General features: G+C 41.3%; 1 protein-coding gene across 1 annotated transcript in view; it reads left to right on the forward strand.

Annotated features, from left to right (window-relative positions):
• The window catches only part of TEX11 (testis expressed 11), a gene marked incomplete at its 5' end in the record, with an annotated part of 32,684 nt that extends 23,265 nt beyond the window's left edge, over nt 1-9,419 (forward strand). The window contains 8 exons of the mRNA XM_010078649.1: nt 452-522; nt 1,080-1,196; nt 2,059-2,131; nt 3,616-3,765; nt 5,020-5,128; nt 6,134-6,254; nt 8,164-8,328; nt 9,348-9,419. Of these exons, the coding sequence (XP_010076951.1) occupies nt 452-522; nt 1,080-1,196; nt 2,059-2,131; nt 3,616-3,765; nt 5,020-5,128; nt 6,134-6,254; nt 8,164-8,328; nt 9,348-9,419 (878 nt within the window). The remainder of the gene's footprint in view (nt 1-451; nt 523-1,079; nt 1,197-2,058; nt 2,132-3,615; nt 3,766-5,019; nt 5,129-6,133; nt 6,255-8,163; nt 8,329-9,347) is intronic.
• Nucleotides 9,420-17,044: the final 7,625 nt, after the last annotated feature.

The raw sequence follows: 17,044 nt of genomic DNA on the forward strand, positions 1-17,044 counted from the left end.
GGGCTTATCCACATACTAATCAGAATGTTGTGTTTAATTGCTGTGTGCATGATGCTGCTGGGTAAAATAGAGAATGTTTCAAAACGTTGTGGCTTTTTTCCTTTTTTTTTTTTTTTAATTTATCTTGGGAATATTGTTCAATGCTTTTGTTCAGATACTAGTTCTGTTTCCTAACATAAGAAAATGCTGCTTCCAATTCATGGTCTTGTGGGTAGAGTATGTGGTAGAATGGGTGATGACATTATTAAGACAACATTTGAAAACATGAATAAACTGTTTTAAGAAATCACTAATAACAGTGTTTCTTGCTGTTGTTAAATAAGCTGTTGATTATATTTTGATTAAGAAATTGAATTGGAGAATGTGAACTGCCTATTACTAGAGATTAGGTGGGCATGCCTGTAACGTTGAAGATTTTTATTTTAGTCTCTATTTTTTATGTCTTTGTTAGCTTGGAACCTAGCTGTACAGTTCAGGGGCTGCCCTGAAAAGATAAGAGATTTTTTTCTACTGTCTTTCAAGGTATGTACACTTGCTAATAGTGTCTCTGATTGAGGAATATTGCCATCTTCATCTGTCTAGTTCTGTTAGAAGTTCTGTCCATGTATCTGGTACCTCCTTCGAGACATGCTCTAAAGATGGAGCACTTTTGTTAAAAGGAGATTGACTTCTAATGCAAAATGTAAGCATAATAATACTTTACATTCTGTTGCTTAAAAATGTCCTAAGAAACTTAGACTTCCATGACAGCTTTCTAAAATAAATGGATTCTGATGTTTGGAGACTGTATCATTAATACAAATATGTTAAGTACTTGAGTCCTAATCTCCATACAGAACTTGTACCAACACTGTCAGTTTTGTTATGTGTTTGTAGAGAAGGGACTCCAACACTGCTTTATGCTTTACTTTTAAATAATCTTCTTTTGTAGTTGTACAAGTAAAATTGCAATATGAATGTATACTGTTCCTGACTGATTACTAAAAGGATCATAGAGGAGACTTAGCAGTCATCTGTTTATGAGAAAATTGCTTTATATGGGCAGAATTCTCATTACCTTTTCCTGGTTTTGGTGTCAGTTGTCCCAGTTTTGTCCTTCTGACAAAGCTGTTCTAATTGCTCAGAAGACATGCCTGTTAATGGCAGCTGCAGTTGATTTGGAAATGGGGAGACAACAAGTAATACCTTCTGAACAGGTAGGGCATGGCTCTGTTAATTGATTCTGTATGTATCAGTGTAGCATTTTTTACTTTTGATTTTGAAGTCTTAGTTGTTTCACTCAGAACAGAATATTGAAAATATAAGCATGGGAACTTTTCATAGTTAATTAGAATCAATGCACCTACTGCTTTCCAGACAATTTAAAATGTTGGATTTCTGTAAATTAGTTCGGTTGACTTCAGTGGATTTAAACAGATTTTTATCAGCAGGGGGTCATGGCAGTACCTTCTCTTAGAGGTATTTCAGTCTACCTTATATATTATGTAAGGAGTCTGCAGCTAAACATTGGTTGGTCTGGCAGATAATTACTGCATCTTTAGGATTATGCCATTGCTGAAAGTAATTACCAGCGTGGTTGTGATAAAGCTCACTTTTTGTTTTTTTCTTATGCATACATCCTTTTTTGGGGTGTTGTACTTACTGTTGTCAGAAGATTAAGGAAAATGTACAGTGGTTATGAAGGGAGTATGGAAGTCTGCTGTACAGTGATTGTTGTAAAAACTTGCTTTTGTGGAGAGCAATGCACAGCAATTTGTGTTGTGGGATTTAGTGGTTTGTCAGTCTCAATCGCACTATTTTGTGCTTGGGAGCTAAAATAAATTATGTCCCTAGGAACCAATATGGTTCTTTCTGGACCAATGGAACATTCAGTGTGAAGAGACTTTGTCTGAGATGCGGAGGTAACTGAAACAGTAGCTGGTGTAGATGATGTACTAATTAGGCTGATTCTTAATTTATTTTATAGTTAGATATAAAGATCCTGTTAGTTGTGACATGTATATTCCTTTTGCTTTTAAAACTATGACAAAAAATAACTTCTTAAATTTTGTAAAATAGACACAGCTTTTGACTCAAGCCCTTCAACATCTCCAGGCATGCAAGGAGATATGGAAAGTTCTGAAATTAACAGGTGAGCTACAAAGTGTGTCTGTTCAGCACATGTGACTCTTAGACTTAGTCACCGTATTCATGAAAAATACAAGGCATGTGGAAGTTCTGTCTCAGTTGAGGAGTGTTGAAGCAAATATATGGCAATATGATAAAAGAATTGTCAAACACAACTACTGTTTTTTGTGTGTCATTGCAGGCTTTTTGTTGTATAGATGCTGTGAAGTATGGAACAATCTTTCAGAGTGAAGTTGGGTTGACTGTTCTGTCTTAAATGTTAAGAAACTACAAGCTTTTGCTCTAGTGTGGAGTTGCTCTTGCTAGTTGTACTAGCCTCTTCACATATAAAGCATTTCAGAATATTGAAAGTTCTGTTACCATACCTTGAAGTGCCAAAACCCATCTTCTGTTCCCTTACTGTTCCCTGTGAATTTAGATCAGATCTTACTGGAGACTGGCGTGCTTTCAGCTGACAGCTGAGATGCTGAGTGACTGATAGCCTAGAGGATGCGTGCTTCACTTTTTTTGTAGTATATTGGTAGAAAAATTCTATTAGGCATTCCTTGTCTGGCCTCTGGTCTGTTTTATTTTCTGTTATAGGTTTGGGACTCTGTGGAGTTTCCATTGTCAGATGCATTCGTATTTACCTTTTGTTAAGGAATTACTTGCTTTTTTTTTTTTTTTTTTTTTCCCCTTAAAATTTCAGAATGAATGGTTTGTTATATGGCCTAGGTTTGGGATTCTCATTTTCCTTTTGCACTGAAGGCAAGATAACATAGGAAGACTTCTTTCCTTTAATTTTTCATCCTTAAAATCCCAAGGGGTTGGTTATCTCAGGACATGGGCATATTGGAGTTTCTCCTGCAGGGGTTTGTGGAATGGTAGCCTGGTGCTTCCTTTTCTTTTTCACTAGACTTTGGACAACTTGTGGACAAGTCTATTCCCCTGTAGGAAGCTGAGAATGTCTTTTATGTGTAAAAACAAAGATCTTTGTGATAATATAATGAAGGGTTGTTTGGCATTTGCAGCAGGTATATACCTTCCTAGCAGTTCGGCTGTTCTCCCACTCTTCTGTGTTTTAAGGATTTCCTGAGCGCTTTTCTAACAGAAAGGGGATAAGTCCAATAGAAAAATTGGAAGCTGATGCTAACTTCTTTTGTAAGGTTACCTTCTGAGCTGGTGGCCTTCTGAGATCTCTTTTACTTGTCTATGAAAATGGCTTCCCTAGTAGCTATTCCCTTGCCTAGGAGGATTACATGAATTTAGCCAATTACAGACAATTGAGATTTTTTTTCTGAGGGTGAGGCATGGTGGTTTGGGGGGTTTGTACTTTGATATCTGACGTTTCGGTCAAAGACTGCTTCACAGTTCCGCTTACTCTGCTGTTAAATCTGATTACCTTAATGGTTTTCCTGCCTATTGGAAGCAAAATTTATACCTTATGGTATACCATGTGGCTTTAAGAAAATTAATCATTGCATACATGCAATTCTGTCTCTTCTGTAGGAGATTTTGCTAAAGACCCAACAGACACATTGTTGCTGCTTTATGAATTTGAAGCAAGATCCAAACTGAATGATCCAACACTCCACAATCTTATGGAGTCAGTATGGGAGCAACCGCAAATAGAAGTCAAGACACTAGAAATCATTGCATGTAAGGACTGCATTTGTACTTTCATAGTTCTTCGAGTCACAAAAACCAGCTTTTGTTGCTCTTTCCTGTTCATTTGGGGTGACCAAGATTATCATGTATTGTGCAGCATGCAGAAAATGGGCCTAACATATATATTTCGTCCTGAAGCAAAGATGTTTAGGTTGTCGGCAACAGTAATCTGTATTTTGAAATACTCCTCAGCTGTGTCTCTGGGGTGCACATGGAACAACAGCAGTGGATAATAGTGGGCTGTATGAGGCTTAGTAGTCTCCTGGTGACATCTCTGATATGAGACCCCCCCATAAGCAGCACACCTCTCTAGAGAGTGGGTCAGGTGGGCAAATGGTTGGCTCCTTACCTCTCAAGAAGAGAGTCTCCTACTGTTATCACCCATCGCCTTTTCTTGGTTATGCTCGTTGTTGTATGGGGAGCAGATCAGGCTGCCTTACTTGGCTCCAGCGTCTCTCATAATGCAACAGGTCTTTCCTCTTCCATCTGCAGAGTGGGGAAGTGGTTCTGCAGGGGCACCTTAGGCTACGGGGGAAGCCTCTTCCTCCTGTTGGTCCTTGCCGTTGCAAGCTTCCATTCTTATGTATTACTGGCCCCCTTGTCTTCTGTGTGTACTGGTGGGGGAGTTTTTAGCTGTTTAGCTGTGGGTCCACAGCAGGCTGTGCTTGAAACCAGTGTATATATATATACTATCATACTTTCATCACAGAGTTCTAGTCATGCCTTCTTGAGAAATCTCGAGTAGGATCCAAGGAAGATGAGTAAAATTTAGAACTACCATGTCAGATCTTTGGAGGGGATTCTGTAGGAGTGCATAAACAACTACTTATCTCACTTGTCTTGAGGGAGCACACAGCTGGGCTTGGAAACACCATACTGACATCCCACCCCTACCTAATTTTTCTGTACAGATTTTCATGTTCAAGGAGACAATCTTTACTTTAGACACCCCCCACCCCCCAATATTTTTGGGTTACTGCACCCAAAGTAAACAGCAGTGAGAGTATTTGTAAATTATGAAACCTACTATGCTTCTTCCTTGTGGTCCTCATTGATGATGTGCGCAGTGAGAAAGTAGTAGAGCAGCAGTATCTTGTGACCAGCCCAGGCATTAAGCAAATCTCTTCTCGGTTGTTTGTTACAAGGGATCTCGCAACATGCTGTAGTTTAAGTTTGGTGACCAATGAGATTAAAGTCTGACTCCAGTAATTTCTTTCTTCTTCCCTGTTTTCTTTTGCTTTTAAGCATTAGCAATGGAATCTCCAGCTCGGTATCCTGTACTGTGTAAGAAAGCTCTCAAGAGTGCACTTAACCTTCACAGAAAACAGGCTGTCATTGATGCTGTGAAATTTAGGTTAGTGTTATCACATAGCTTTGCCATGAGCCTGTGACTGGAAATGCTGACAGGGAATAAAGCCTGCAATTTGAAAAAAACTGGATTTTAGCTTATGTGCAAGGTTCCAGTTCTTGCAGGCCAGCCAATGTACCTCTCAAGTATTACTGTCTAGTAGATGTGTTAACTGCAGTTTGTTTACTTGGGATATTTTCTGAAACAGTTGTACTTCCAATAAATGAATCTGTTGAGGAAGGAAAATGGAAATTGGACCTAGAAGAGGTCTCTGGCTATTTCTTGTTGAGGAAGGTGTTTATTTCAGATATTGTTCTGCAGTAGTGGACTAGGTATTTCAAAGACAATGAAGTGAAGAGAAATTAAAGACTGAGAAGAAAACCATGAATTGTAAGTTAGTGATATGATGCCATAATACATACGTAATTTATTTTGGTGGGTAACTGGCTCTCCAACAGCTGTACCTTGTGGAATCTGAAAAACAATGTGGTGTGTGTCCCATAAAGGATCCTATAAAGGATTTTTTTCTTCTTTCTTGACTTCCTTGCAGTAACCACTGGGCAAGGGCAACTGTTAATATTACCTTTCTCACTTCACACCGAGAAAGACAGGCTGGTTTTCAGAAACCATGTCTTTGTTACTGATTTTCTGAGGATGAAGACTGATTAGTTCTTGTTGGTGAAGTTAGAAAAGGTACTTTTTTCTCGCTGTCATGTGTAGCACCCTAGAAAATACTATGTCTTTTCTTCTATGTTACTTTAGAGCCCAGCAATGAAAATAATGAAGCACTTGCTGCTCTTGGCTCCCTTTTTGTGTGGTTTGTATGAATAAGATCTGGTATTGGGAAAAAGTATATTTCTGCTATAAGAATGTGAGTGTAGTAAGCACCAAGGTGGACATGTCTGTCCGACAATCATAGAGACATAAGTTAGTGTGCTGCTGATGCTAACAAGTAGCTGTTCGTGCATACGGTATTTAACTTTTTCTCTTTTGCTCTGTTTCAATTCTCAGCAAATGTGTACATAGTTTGATTAACCTTTCTTTGCCGACTGGATTAACAGACTTGGATGCCTGTGTACTGCAGGAGGTGTGGTACTACTTTGAAGATGCTCTGAGCATAGTCAGCAGCACAGTAAGTTGAACAGGAAAACAAGAGATTGAGAGATGATCCGGAGCACACTTAAAAAATTCTCATCAGACTGAGAATAATTAGTAGATTGAACATTATATTGTGTTATATGTGGAGCAGCTAAGACTTCTTCAGTAAAAGAAGATACACTGAAATTACCTCAAAAGAAATGCCTCTTGGATTATGACTGAATTATGAATTTCCCTGGATATTTAAGGGCTTTTTTAGAGACATTTAAGGCCAAATTTTCAGTTCTTATGTTAGAAGCATCTTGAGCTAGAACATCCATCTTTCCTCCTCTTGCTTTCTATATTCTTATGCTTAATATGTTTTTTAAAATGCAGATTACTTTCCTAGAGCGGTTTAAAGCTGGCTAAAATTTGGATACCGGTCTTGTTTTTTTTTTCCTCAGCTCTGTTTTGTTAAATGTATTTGGGAACTTACTATGTTACTGTTTTTTCCAAATGACCTTGAACTAGATTCGTGTCCTGTCAGTACTTGTGGCAGATTACTTTTCTAGAGCAGTTTAAAGCTGGCTAAAATTTGGATACCAGTCTTGTTTTTTTTTCCTCAGCTCTGTTTTGTTAAATGTATTTGGGAACTTACTATGTTACTGTTTTTTCCAAATGACCTTGAACTAGATTCGTGTCCTGTCAGTACTTGTGGCACCACATGCCTTGTTTCTGTGAGGACAGGTATATAGAAAGTAAAATCTTTCTTTCAGTAAGCATTTCTGCTACTCCTTTCAGGCCTGAAGCAGGTGAAGGCAGGTGTACTTCGGAAGTCAGACATTTTTACTTAGAATTTCATAGGTAAAAATCAGTTAAGGAGTATTCCTGTTCAGGACTAATGAAACCAATACTGTGTTTCATAGCTTCAGTCCGTTGCATGGCTGTTTCTTTAGTCAGGTTTGAATGTCTCTTCTTTTATAAAAGTGGCATAAAGATACGCTGTTGATGACTTCCCGAAAAAAGAACGTGTCCACATTTGTGCCACCTTTCACCGAAGTTCTCATGTTTAACTTTGATAATGTTCTTGTTTCGGGGTGTGAATGAAATGTTAACGTGGACTGATACTCACAACAGGAAAATTTCACAGTACTAGAAGGCTGCCTTTTGCAGTCTTGCTCATGGCAGAAGGTACTAATGGTACCACGCTAAGAGAAGGACACTGGGGCAGCACAGCAGTACATTATCAGTTAGAAAGATGGTACACCAGTCATGATTTATACCTGCTATTCAGAAATGGATGCTGCAGTTCAGAAATTCACTCTGTGCCCTCCTACTTAGGATGAGAAGTATCTACCAAAGAGGGAAAAGAAGTCCTTCCAGCCTCCCTGAAAGGATTTGCACGGCAAATAAATAATTGCTTGTCCTTCCCTTCCCTGCTGAATCAGTTCCCCACCAAGTTCAAAGTATTGCTGGGTACTCTGGCTTCTGTTCTGCAGTTATAAGGGCAGCTTTCACTCTGGCAAGCCATTGCCATAGTGCATAGAGAAATTCTGAAGACACAAGATCTGCTGCTTCTAATCTGTAGTGAGCAACTATGTCCTGCTATTCAGTACTGTTTGGAAAGTACCGCAGCAGCAAGTTCAGCGTGTTTACAGATAGGCTGTTGGAAAGCATGCTCCCATTCCAGCATCATTTACAGTCCCACTGAATTGTATTTTCAAACTACCAATAGGTAGTTGCAGCATGACTTACCCATGTTGGAAACAAGCTGTTTGACAGCAGTGCAGATGAACTGTAAAGTACAGGGTGGCTAAGAAGGAATTGCCCTTTGCTTAAGAGGAAAAAAAAAAACACCAACCAGCTGTTTTCCCACTCTAAACTCTGATGCACTCTTGACTTGTCAGGTTTAAAGTGAAGACACTGTTTTCTGATGAGCTGCTGCATCTTGTTTTCTACTCCAGGATGCTTACCCAGAGATGGAAATCCTTTGGTTGATGACAAGAGCCTGGAATACAGGAATATTTCTGTATACCGTTGGTAAATATAAGGAAGCTGGGCAGTGGTGTGGATTAGGAATGCGTTTCCTCAATCACTTAGGATCTCTGAAGAAAAGCTATGAAGGCCATGTAAGTGTAAGCAGATGGATTTGAGGATGTGGGATTGGATGTCTGACCTGAATTTGAGATATGGATCTGGGTGAAAAACCACTACAGATGATCTTCAGAGAGTTTCAGGAGAAGCATGGTACCTAAATATTTTAGGGGAGCTTGATGCTAAAAGTGAAGCCATAAAAATTTTGATAGATAATAGAAAGAGTAATGTAGTGTCCTTTTACTCGAAGGACCAGGTAAATGGCTAACTGGAAAGAAACTTTTGACTATTTGTGACCATGGGAGAACCCTTGTACCTTGTCTGCTTTCACTAAAGTCAAGGTGCTGTACCAGTTTAAATCAGCTGTTGTATGAATACTTTCAAGCTTGGTTTATAGTATAAATTAATGCCGTATAAATAGGGTTTAAGCTGATGTGAATAAAATCATTAAAGCTCATCTTTTCAGGTGTAGCTTAGCCACTTCTGTGAGGAAGAAATTTCAGGGCTAGCAGCTCTGTAAAAAGCAATTACACTTTTTTTTTCACTCTGTCACAAGTAAGCTTCTCTGTACAGTATTTGGCTGGTGCTCCTCCCTTGATTGCAGCACAGTGCAGCCTGGCTGATATATGCAGTCATCATTCATTCTCTTTTGCATGAGCTGGACAATCAAGAGCTGGTTGCAACTTTTATACCATTTTAAGTACATCAATTAAGACAATTAAGAATTGAGATCACTCCCTTTCACCCTCAACCATGCTGTGATTCTTTGGATAGGTTTATTCACTGATGTAAGACTCAGCTATAAACTAAGCTTTATGTCAGTATAAATGAAACCACCTTTTTTAGGTCGCACTGATTTAAGTTTTTTTTTCCTTGAATCACTGTATTTTAATCTGCCAAAATCTACATCAATCTGAAATTTTAGGTTTAGAAGCTGGTGGTAGTCTCCCACCTATTCCCTTGCTTCTGTTCCCTGTCACTTTGTTGTATTACCTAGTTGAACGATACAAATTCATCCATCCTTGTTGACAACTATGGTGCTTATGTTCTCCAGATGATTGGTCTTTATAGTGAGGTTCTGGACAAATTGGACAGAGCAAAAGCGTTTCTTCCAAATGAAGAATAATAGTGACAGCCACAGCTGCAAAAACGAGGACAGCAGTCTCTCTTGGAAATGTTCTGCTGGATGAAAGAGGCCATTAGCTCTGCAAAGGCATGGGGTCATGGGAGCAGTGGAAAAGAAACCAGCATCTCCTTCTTGATGGCATTGAAGTTATGCACTTTTTAGGAAGTGTTGAAGAAATGTAATTGTTTTGCTCTAGGAAATAATTTTCATTATCTGGAGCTGTATAAGAGTTAGAAATAAATACTTAACTTTTTCATGAGATGTGTCTGCTGTTGCGTAACAGGTTGGTTTAAATACCTGATTTTAGTAGCAAGTGGCAGTGAGAACAATAAAAGTGTTCCAAGACCAGGCATCTCCTCTGGATGTCATAACTGCTTTGCTACATAAATATTTATCTTGATTGTTTAGTTTTCCGTCCATTTCAGTATGGACAGGAATTCAGAGCTGTTTGCCAGTTTCACAATTTAGTTAGAATAAAAAAGAGCTGGTACTATTTAGCTCACAGAAGAAGTTAAAGTTTTGACTAGCTGTTGCTGTTTGTAGACCACTATGACAGATGCACTCCTCCTGTTTGAACTAACTGAATTTTGGTCCAGGCAGATGCTCAGCAAGTAGGCCTAATCCAAGTTAATCCTATTGTGTGAGGCTATCAGTGAAACTCAGCACCAAGCCCCAAAAAAACTTGTTTGGCTAGAGACTGGGTTGATGTGTGGCTGAAATGCATTAACGCAGCAGAAAATCTGACTACAAATCAACCACTTCGTGCTGTAAGTACCTGCAGCCATCGGGATCCATTAAGCTCTCCCTCCATAGCAGCTGGCTGCACAGCAGTGATCTCCCCTTGAGTAGGGACACCTCGCAAGGTTACCCCTCAAGGCTGAGAGGTCCCTTACCTGACACCAGACATCGATGGATTGGTAAGTGACATTTTTTGTATGCATGTAACTTTAAGATATGTATTGTAAGCTTAACAATAATCTTTGTATCTCAGTCTAACTTTAAATGTAGTAAATAGTATTGACCACCAATCCATCTGTACTTATTAAATATTTTACATACCTAAATTTACTGATTAGAACTCAGTAAACTTAACTATGAGATCAGATCTGTCTGAGCAATCTCTGATTCGTCTCTTGCAACAACTACTAACTAACACACCAGTCACAGTTCAGCATGAAATCCCCCAAATCCACATAAAAATAGGCTGGTAAATGGATGAAGCTAGAAACCAGCCCTTAGCATAGCTGCCACATCCTCATGTCTGCTGTGCAGCTGGATACAGAGTCATTTCCTGAAGGCAGGTACGTGCAGACACATAAATCAGTGTGGCATTTACAGCAACATTAAGCAGGAATATATTGTACTAGATGCTTTGCAGTACTGCACTGGCTAGTATCAGCTTCTGGATAATAGTGAGAGAACGGGACTCCTTAAAGGAGTGAATTACATTGAAGGGGGCAAACAGAGAAGTATTGCAAAGTTTATAGGATCTGGTGCCTGTGACAGCAAGACACTAGATGCTGTAGGTGAGGCTAGTGCTGCCTGAGCTGTGCCCTTGCCGGGGAGTTTGCTGTGAAATGCCTTGTTGCTCTTCAGGCTCAGCTAGATAGAACTACCTGTTGGTAGGAACAGGAAGGTACCTTTGTGGAAAGTCAAGCCAGATGCAAAGAAGATGAAAGCAAAAATATGTTCAACTGGAGGTTATGCATGTGTTCTTATTCCTGAGGTCTACCACAGGGCCTTTATTCTTCAGAGTGAGGTTTACTACAAGCAGTGGAAGCCAGTGGACTGCACTTCCGTGGCATTCCATTTATGGTGCCCAGACAAATCACCCAGCTGCCTGATGCAGATGGCTCCTGTGAGACACACATAGGAGGATGGATCTGTTTAGAGTAAAACCACCTAGTGTGCTCAGTTCACTAGGTCTAATTTGTGTCTCTGTGAGCCATTGCTTTCATGTCTTTAATGCACAATATGCTGTCTGTTTATTTAACAAACTCCTTTGGACCCATAAAAACTCAGACCTCGAATGCCACAGAAAATTCTTTTGGAGTCACAGTTTTGGAGTTGTATGCTGCTGTCACATTAATGCAGGGACTGTAAATGATGCCATAATTCAAAGGTAACCACTGCTCCCTGTAGTATCTCCTTGGTGCCTGCCAGGCCACCTTTAATTATCGTTCTCAGTTCTGACTTCAACAAACAGATAAATAGGTAAAGGTGTCACACTGCACCAGATGAGAAGGTCATGTTTGCCCAGTAAGCATAGCAGGTAATTACATACAGCCATAGAAGGCAGCAAGCATTAAATGTAGTTTTGCCTGCAGACAGAATGATTTGAATTTTTTCCTTGGAGATGCTCAGTTTGATTTCTTTTATGACGCAGACTACTAAGGAGTCCAGATCAGATCAGTTAGAGACTCTGCTGATAGTACTTCTAACCTCTTCTTTGCACATTTGCACTGTACATTTTACCATAGGAATTTTTGTCCTACTTAAAACCTCTCCTAGTTGAATCAGACCTTAATTACCTGCATTTCCAGTGACCATTCCCAATAGGTAGTTCGCATGTAATCACTCTGCTTGGCAGGCGTTTGTGCAGAGTTTGCTAGCGTAGATATAGGCTGGTCCAATGTTTCTTTTACTAGGCTAAATGTTGCTTTATAGTTCAGTAGCCCAGCTAGGATAACTGTGGGGTATAAATCTTATTAAGCCAGCAGCAACTGACCTGGAAGAAAAATAAATCAGTGCTGCTCGTTCCTCCTCCAGTCTTTTATTTTTATTGGTCACTGGTTTGTTGCAGCATCTGGGTGCTCATCCTGAGATGTGAACAGATTGCTCCAGAGGGTGGCATCACAGCAGTAGTTTATGATTTACACATCATTGTCGAAGCTACAGGGCGTACTGGACACTTGCTTTCTAATTGCAGAGTTTCTCCTTACTTCTGAGAATACAAATGCATCCTCTAGGGCAGTAGTTCACACATTTCTCCCCTTTCCCCAGACTGTATTTTATGCCCTGTCTTTTTTTCCTAATCCGATAATTTCTTAACTATTTGGGGAGCAGCCACAGTCTAGAGGCATAAGGGAAATGCAGCATGACTTGGTGAGTAGTTCCAGGGAGAGGGTATTTTTACCACCAAGCCACTAGGAAGGTTGCTGCAGGGAACCTGCCCAGGAAAAAAAGTCCTTGCTGAGAAGAGTCTGGGAGTGGGGCAAGGCAGAGAAGATAGAGCCATAGCTGCTGACCCCTGGAGCCCCTTCTGCCACCTCACACCCAGAGGCACTTGCAGTAGGAACTCCAACAGCTTTCCACTTGGGGTGCACCTTGGGCTAACTCCCACCATGCAGTTTGAGCAAAGCTTTGCTGTTGTTAATGTTGTAGCTGTATTGGGCATTCTGGAGAGACAGGCAGGAAGAGGGGCTAGTCTGGACACCAGCACTTGGAATTGATCACACTAATCAGAACTCAAAGTAATTGAAGAGGGCTGAAGCTCGTTAGAGGATTGTCAGAAGCTTTTGTCAAGTAGTGCACTGTAACTAAGGGGGGAGGGGAATACCATTGTCACCCCTGTGGTGAGCCAAATGTGGCCCCAACAAAGTATTGCTACTCTTGCAGTGCTGCTGTGTGCATGCACCATTAACAGATGCTGCACTGACTGACTCAAACAACTTCATGTTTTTCCTTAGGGTTAAAAAAAACCCTAAGGTCAAGCAACATGACCCTCATTTTGGAGGCAAGGGATATAAGTAAACACTAAAGGTCAGGGAGTACCTAAGGATTCTTAAAGGAAAAAGACACCTTAACATGATAAGTTAACCTGCTTTACAGCAGATGCTTCAGTGCCATGGATCCTCCTGTGACAGCTTGAGGAAAGCAGAAAATAGCAGTCCTTGAAGGTTATGCTGCCAAGCATCATTACCAAGAAAAGCCATATCTAAGACAGCTGTCCAGGTACCTGCATCTGGGGCGCCAACAAAGAAAATTTTTGCAAAAACTATTATTAAATTCCTTTAAAACTCCTCTTCCAGTAGCCTCACAGATCCTTTGCTCCTCAGCTTAACAAGGGCCAACACAGTTAATTAACCAGAGCTCCAGACGGAAGCACAGACCTGTTTCTCTATAGCACAAGCAGCTTATAGTCTAATTTTTCTAGAACTGTCTTAGGGCAGATCAGGACAGTGTGGGAGAGAAAAGAACCACCCCTCCCACATTTTCACAATGAGACAGGACCATTAAGAGGACCATGCTCTGCTCTTGTGTCGTCCAGAAGGACTTTGCTAAGGTCCTGGTAGGCAGAGCAATTTGTCCTTAGCCAGAAAAATAGCTCATTAAAAACCTTCAAAAGAGCAAGTTCTTTCCTCTCACGCCACCCTCCTTCTCTTAGCAGTTGGGTTACTACTTCCAGTGGCTGTCCTCACCTTACCGGAGTGGCGTTATTTATTTGAGAACATAACCCCCCATTCCTTTCAAGATGACACATCAGCTCAGGACATCGTCATGGATTGTGGAGGGAGGAGTGGCTCCAGGTTCACATACTGCAGCTCAAGAGTGACTGGAACTAACTCTGTGGGGTGCACAGGGAAGCCTGGCAGCCACCACGGCAAGTATTAACCGACAGTGTTCCTGGGATGCTTTACATCAACAACTTCATCATTCCAAATCCGTCACTGTGTAAGGAAACAGTGTGATTTTGGGGAGTGGTAAAGCCAGCATCAGATCTGATTAGCAACTGTTTAATCTTCTAGTGTTTTATGAACAACCACCACCAGACTGTTGATCTCATCAGTTAAAGGAGTTTCTAAACTTTGATTTGTCCAGTGGGCTTCATAAACTGTGATCTGGCTGCAAACTGTATGCCCACGCTTGGTACAACACCCCTGTTCCCCTGAAATCTCACTTGACTTCTCTTGCAGGCAGTTTAAAAGGAAAAAACTATTCAAGACTTAAAAAAGAAGGTCTTCCCACCTTTCAATTAGGTCAGCTAAAGGACAAAGCAGATTGAGGCAGGAATGTATGATACCCCATTAACCACATTTTGTCTTCCCGTGAACACTCCTCTGCCCTTAAGGTACTAGAAAAAGATATTTGTTGTCTTTACAAATTCTTTCTCCTCTCTGATGTCTAAACAGCATGTTAAACTGTAAAAAGATGCTCTATATTAGCTGCATTATATATTTACATTGCTGGCTTTATCTCCAATACAGGAACAATTATGTTGCAGCATATAAACCCTTTGATCTGCAGTTGGAAAGCAAACTCCCCCCAGTTCAAGCCATGACCCAAAATACATTTATGGTGTCAAGTCATCAGGCCAGAGTGAACCTGTTTAACAACAACCCACCCAGAACAGCTTTTCAGGGGCTTGGTTACAGCTGTAAATAAGCTTACTTCCTTTCTTTATTTTCTCTTTTTTAAATCTCATTTTTCTTTTATGCAAGTTCCCAGTGACTACCCTATAATTTTTTTTTCTTTAAACCACCATCAACACAAGTTTGCTGTGGAGAGACTGTATCAATAGTTGCTAAGATCAGCACCAAAAAAACCAGATCTGGCACACAATGAAGGACTCTACAAGGTCTCAAAGACAGTTCTTTGCAACTCTTGTTTATTAAAAATATATGTCTCCTTGGAAGAAACACTGGTAACCAACTAGTGTTGTTTGATCGATTCGATACTGTCAGTTATGCCATGGAGTACATCATCTTTTTCTCCATGTGACTTGATGAGAGGGAGACAGGCTATTAGGAAAAAAAAAAAAAAAAAAGGGAACCATGTGACAAGCATCTTAAGGACTATTTTTTCCACTTACTCCACTTCTCCAGGGACCAATGTTTATAGCAGCCAGAGCAGGACCAGTGGGGCAGGGGACTAGATGCCAAACAGGAATCCATTGCCAGAGGTTGCTCCTTCAGGGTCAGTCCCACTGACAGCAGAATCCTTCCTGCTCTCCACCATGCTAGCAGCCCCATCTCTTCTCCAGCACTGCTTTCTGTCCCAGGAAGCTGCTTGGTCCCTGCAGGGCTCCTTGTGATGCAGGACAAGTGAAGACAGCTTTTCCCCAGACAGTAAATCCACAGTTGTACAGCAGTGCTCGTTCCCACTGAAAACTGTGGCCCATACACACCCTGCACTGACTGACCCTCTGATAACCATTACCTTCAGGAACGGGGACAGGCGTCCTGCACGTTCACTTATCCTTATAAAATAGGGGGAGGGAAAATGGGCCAAGACTTACCTGCTTGTGCTTGTATGGAGACCTCCTTTGTTCTGGTGCTTCGCACTGTGTCTGAGAAACAGCCTTTGCCCGTTCTTTCTAAGGTGGGAGCACTCTTCTGCCTGTACTACAAGTACCCAGAAACACAGTGTCTTCTCAAAGGTTGTGCACGTTCTCCCCTAGCTTCACGCAAGGCTCTGTTCCCATGATGGAGCCCCATTCAAGTCTGGAAGCAAAAGTGTCCTCAAAGACAGACATTTCTCAGCTTAGGGCCAACTGTCTCAGCACAAAGTGTCTCAGCCTCCGTGCACAGCAGATGGGTGCAGCACTGCATCCCCCTGCCCCACAGACCTGGGAGCACAGGGCACACCATTTGGTTTGCTAAGGTGACCTTGAGAGAGGGAGGAGGGCCCAATTTCAGAAAGGATTTATGCAGAGACGTCAAAGACAGAAACAGATAAGGCGGCCACACATCCACCTGCCTAGCCCCAGCTCCCAGAGCAGCAGGTGAGGTCCCTGCTGTGCTGGAAGGAGGGCTCTTCCACCAGGAAGGCCACCACCACCACCTGCACACAGCAGAGCCGGGAATTTGGCATGGAGCAGGGAAGAGAGGGAAGAAGTTTTTCAGTTCTGTTACTTATTTGGAAAATCCAAGGCACAGCTGGGGGCTTTTCCTGCTGGTGGCTAATGCAGAAGGGAATGCCAGCATCCTGCCACAAGCTAGAATGGGTCATTTCATCTGTGCCTACCGGTACAGGGCCAGCCCAACGTCCCAGGTTTTCCACAGCAACACAAGACAGCGAGTACATTTGTTCCATGGGGCCGGTCGAGTATTTCCTAACTAAACACTGCAGATCTAGATTCTATTTACAATAGAACCAGCTTAAAAAATAATTAAGTTAAAAAACTGGATTTTTTTACCCATTCAGTTCATTATTAACAAGAGAAAAATGGAATAGTGAAAAAAAGCCAACACAGCAACACAGTATCGTTTTGGTTTAAAATCAGCTTAAAAAAATAGAACCAAAAGGAAACCTCTCATGCAAACACATAAGCTGGTGTGTAAAACAAAATGTGCAATTTAATATGTAGTATCATCCATTCTCTTGCTCTGCAGCCTCCTGCTCAGTCTCTGTCTCCCAGCCTCACCCAGATCAGCGCTGCTCCTTGCTGTGTTACTCTGGACCTCTGGTCCCTTCTGCACAGGCAGCATATCAGTCTCTGCTCTGCCTCATAGACCTGGGGCGGTTGGCAGGAGGCTGGCCCCAACGGGGGATGCTTCCAAAGCACCTTCCTGCCCAAGTGGACTCCCTGCGCCAAGTGGTTGGGACAGAGAAACTGAAAGATCCTTGCAATAATACAATACCTGTTAAGAGAGGTCCCTCAGGTTTCCTTGTCCACATATATA

Source organism: Pterocles gutturalis, unplaced genomic scaffold, assembly GCF_000699245.1.
Source record: "Pterocles gutturalis isolate BGI_N339 unplaced genomic scaffold, ASM69924v1 scaffold10833, whole genome shotgun sequence".
NCBI classification, from domain to species: Eukaryota; Metazoa; Chordata; class Aves; order Pterocliformes; family Pteroclidae; genus Pterocles; species Pterocles gutturalis.